This window comes from Diabrotica undecimpunctata, chromosome 11, assembly GCF_040954645.1.
Source record: "Diabrotica undecimpunctata isolate CICGRU chromosome 11, icDiaUnde3, whole genome shotgun sequence".
Classification (NCBI taxonomy): Eukaryota; Metazoa; Arthropoda; class Insecta; order Coleoptera; family Chrysomelidae; genus Diabrotica; species Diabrotica undecimpunctata.
The window spans coordinates 5,351,080-5,354,821 of NC_092813.1; the positions used below are offsets into that span (position 1 = coordinate 5,351,080).

Sequence of the window (3,742 nt, forward strand, 5' to 3'; positions counted from 1 at the left end):
TAACTAAATTATATTAACAAAATTTTGTACCTTTCTTTCACTGAATGCCTAAATGAAAATGTTCTCCAAAAAAAGATTTTAATCACCACTCAATGTCTTCGTTCTCAGCCTCGGTTATCCTTGTTTTTGTGAAATTACTTTTTCCAATTATCACCTTCCTTCTTCTTCTTCTTCTTAAAGTGCCTATCCGTCCCGGATGTTGGCGATCATCACGGCTATCTTTACTTTGTTTATTGCAGCGCGGAACAGTTCAGTGGTAGTCGTTATAATTTTAATTTTCAATTGATACTTTCTTCCATTATCCAATTACCATTTTTACATAACATAATTTTTAATCTTCAATAATATTATCTTTATACTGTTCCTTAATCTTCATTGAATTTATTATATTGAACATCTGGACCGTCTGACTGACTTACTGAACAATTGACTTCACTAACTAAATGTGTCTATCTTCTAACTAACTTTCTTACTAACTGACTGGCCTCATAGTAACTGTAACTGATAACTGATGCCAAATCACCGGGTATTTATATCTTTTTCCATGTTCCAGAGTCATCTGGCCAGAAATCATGTTCGATTTGTTCCATCTCCTACATCTCTAAATTTTCTGGAACAGTCCATTTCGCAAACAAAGCCATCTCCGGTGATCTAGAGAATTCCTTACTTTTCGATCGAGAATTTTATCGACATTTTTTAGGCTTTTCAGATCAGAATATAAACTTAAATCAGTGACTATATATAAACTAAACATTTTTAAACTAACATATTATTATAACCCCACTTATATTCGTAAATTCTTATTCAACTGTCATTTAAATGTATAGTTGGTTGTCTATGCACATGGCTCACTTAAATATATTGACAATATTATAATTATAAAAAAAATACTTTTTATATGCTAATTTCTTAAAAATGCCCTCACATAAATAATTTTTATAATATTCTCTAGTATATAACTTCTTAAAATAACCAAATACTTTTTATATCTAATATTATCTAGTATATAACTTATAAATTAATTTTTTAAACAATATCATTTCAATATATATATATACATATATATCTGATATAATATTACTAATTTCTTGTTTGGAAGATATTAATTTGTTTTTATAAGAAAGAGTGTTAATGTGAATTGAGTTTTGTTCACCTTTTAGTGTACGTACTTTATTCCAGATTGTAGTCATAGGAGTTGATGAATTTATGGTAGAAACATAATTTGACCATGTTTCTTTTTACTTTTCTTAATAAGATATTTAGTTTTTGTCCTAGGTTTTTTAAAGTTGCTAACGTTTTCTGTTGTTTTATGTCTTTTTAAAACATTGAAAGCATGTTTGGTACATTTCATAGCTAAAGCTACTTCTTTATTCCACCATGGTACTGGTTTTCGTTTGCAAGGTTTTGTTTTTCCCACTGCAATATTAGCGCATTTTAGTATAGTATCATTGAAATGATGAAGAGATGAATCTATGCTATCTTCTAGAATAAAGTTCGTAAGATAATTATTTATTAGATCTCTATATAAGTCCCAGTTTGGTGAGTTTAATTTCCATTTTTGGTAAACAGGAATATTCGGTTGATCATGCCCAATGGTTTCAATTGTTAGAGGAAAATGATCGCTATTATATAGATAATCAAGACTATTCCAAGAAAAACTTGTAGCTAATGAGTGATCACACAACGAAATATCGATGGCAGAAAAAGTACTATTGTGGTAGCTAAAATGAGTAGGTTTAGCAGTATTAATTAATATTAGATTTTGATTATCTATTAATTTCTGAAGAAGTCTACCACATTTGTCTGTTTTTATACTACCCCATATGATATTATGACAATTTAAGTCACCAAGTATTAGTTTGAAAGCAGGAATATCATCGATTAAGCGCTGTAAGTCTTCAAGTACATTTTCATTTGGATGAGGGAGGTAAATGTTACATATGTTAATAGGTCTGCAGTTGATATTGCATGATATAGATACAGCAACGGCTTCCAAATTGGTGTTTAGGTGAATTTTTCTTGCTTCTACATAATTTTTTACAAAAATACCCATTCCGCCGCTGGCGTGTTCTGTGTCGAGATTTTTGAGAAAGCTAGTATAGTTTTTAATATGTAAGTTTTTAGTTTTAAGATGTGTTTCCTGTTAACAGATTACTAGGGGAGACAATTATTTCATTAAAATATTAAGAGATTCTACATTGTTGTAATATCCGTTTAGGTTCCATTGTAAAATAAATGTATTAGCCATTTTGGGTATCTGACTGAGAAACAGAGATATCACTTTCTATATCCGATGAGGAATCAGTGATATTGAGTTGTAATCTTTTTCTTAGCCTTGTTAATTTGGATTTTATATCGCGGTTTAAAATATGACCATGTGCAAATAATAGAATATCTTTAAATTATATCATATCCGTTGTGTAGTTTTCTACAATGGAGCTAGGGTTTTTTGAGTTTAAGGCAGTTTGTAACGCATCACAAATAACATTAAAATCAAGAGGAAATTTTGGGGACCTAGACTCAAATTTATTTTTAATGGTCTCTAACTCTTTAATAATATCAGAGGGTGAGGCTTTTTGGCGTTTGATTATGTGTTTAGGTTTTGCAAACGGAGTTGTGGCAGTTGATGTTTCTTGTATATCGGGTGAGGTAGATATTTGTCTTTTGGTTGTGTGGGGAGGTACTTCAGTATTTAATGGAGGAAAATTTGTTTGTTTGTTGGTTTTTTCTGTAGACAAAGTGTGTTTTTCTAATGATGGTTGTTCAGATACTAAGGTTTCAGTGTTAGGAATTTGAACGTTAGTGTGGTCGGTGTCCATTAGGGGAGGTTGTTGTGGAATTACAGTCTCTGGTTGATATGGGCTATTTATGTTGAGGGTTGTTTGTTGACATGTTGGACAATCAGTTTCCCGATGTCCTTTTGTTGCACAATTAGTGCAATTTAAGTTGTCGAGGGTAAAGTATATACGGTAGTTGGTGTTGTCATAGTAAATTGTAACAAAGTCTGGGATAAGGATAGTATCATCAGGAGTAACAAACACTTGGCGGCGAAAGCTTAAAACATGGCTGTATGCAGTATCCGGCATGCCTACTTTCAAAAAAGTTATTCTAGATACTGGTTGAAGTCCCAGCTTTTTCAGTTCATATTCTATTAAAGTGTTTGGGACGGTAGGGCAACCATTAGAAATGACGAGTCTTGTGGCTTGGGTGATTAATCTTCTAATTTCAATTTTTGTATTGTTCAATATTAGTGAATTATGTGCGTGCAGTAAGGAATCCACGACATTAGTATTGGTGAGGTAAATACATACTCTACATACATTGTTTGAGATACGTGAGGCAAATAGAATATTTTTTGGTTGCACTAAATTTCCCACAGCAATAATAGTTTTGAGGTTACAGTTTAGTCAATAGTTAATATTTAGAGATATGCTACTTACAGTTATGATTTATAGTACAAATTAACACACTAACTATACTGGTTTCACTGATATACTTTTAAAAAATAATGTTTGGTTAAATTTTTAGCAAAATATTATTAATTCAGGAGACGACTTAGTTGCTGTATTTCATTACTATCTCCAGGACCGGACTTCTTTATTTTTATTTACATAATACGTCCATTTATTAAATCAAAATCATGATGTACACTTATTGTATGTCCATACTTTTATTGCCAACTATTGTATGTAGGTAATTATTTTACATAATTACCTGATTTTGACTATTACTTAGACTTTAT

General features: G+C 31.0%; 1 protein-coding gene across 1 annotated transcript; it reads right to left on the reverse strand.

The window, feature by feature from the left end:
- Positions 1-1,204: 1,204 nt before the first annotated feature.
- LOC140452608 (uncharacterized) lies at positions 1,205-2,053 on the reverse strand. Its single transcript, XM_072546925.1, has one exon. It carries the CDS (start codon positions 2,051-2,053, stop codon positions 1,205-1,207), a length of 849 nt encoding a protein of 282 aa, XP_072403026.1.
- Between the last annotated feature and the right edge of the window lie 1,689 nt (positions 2,054-3,742).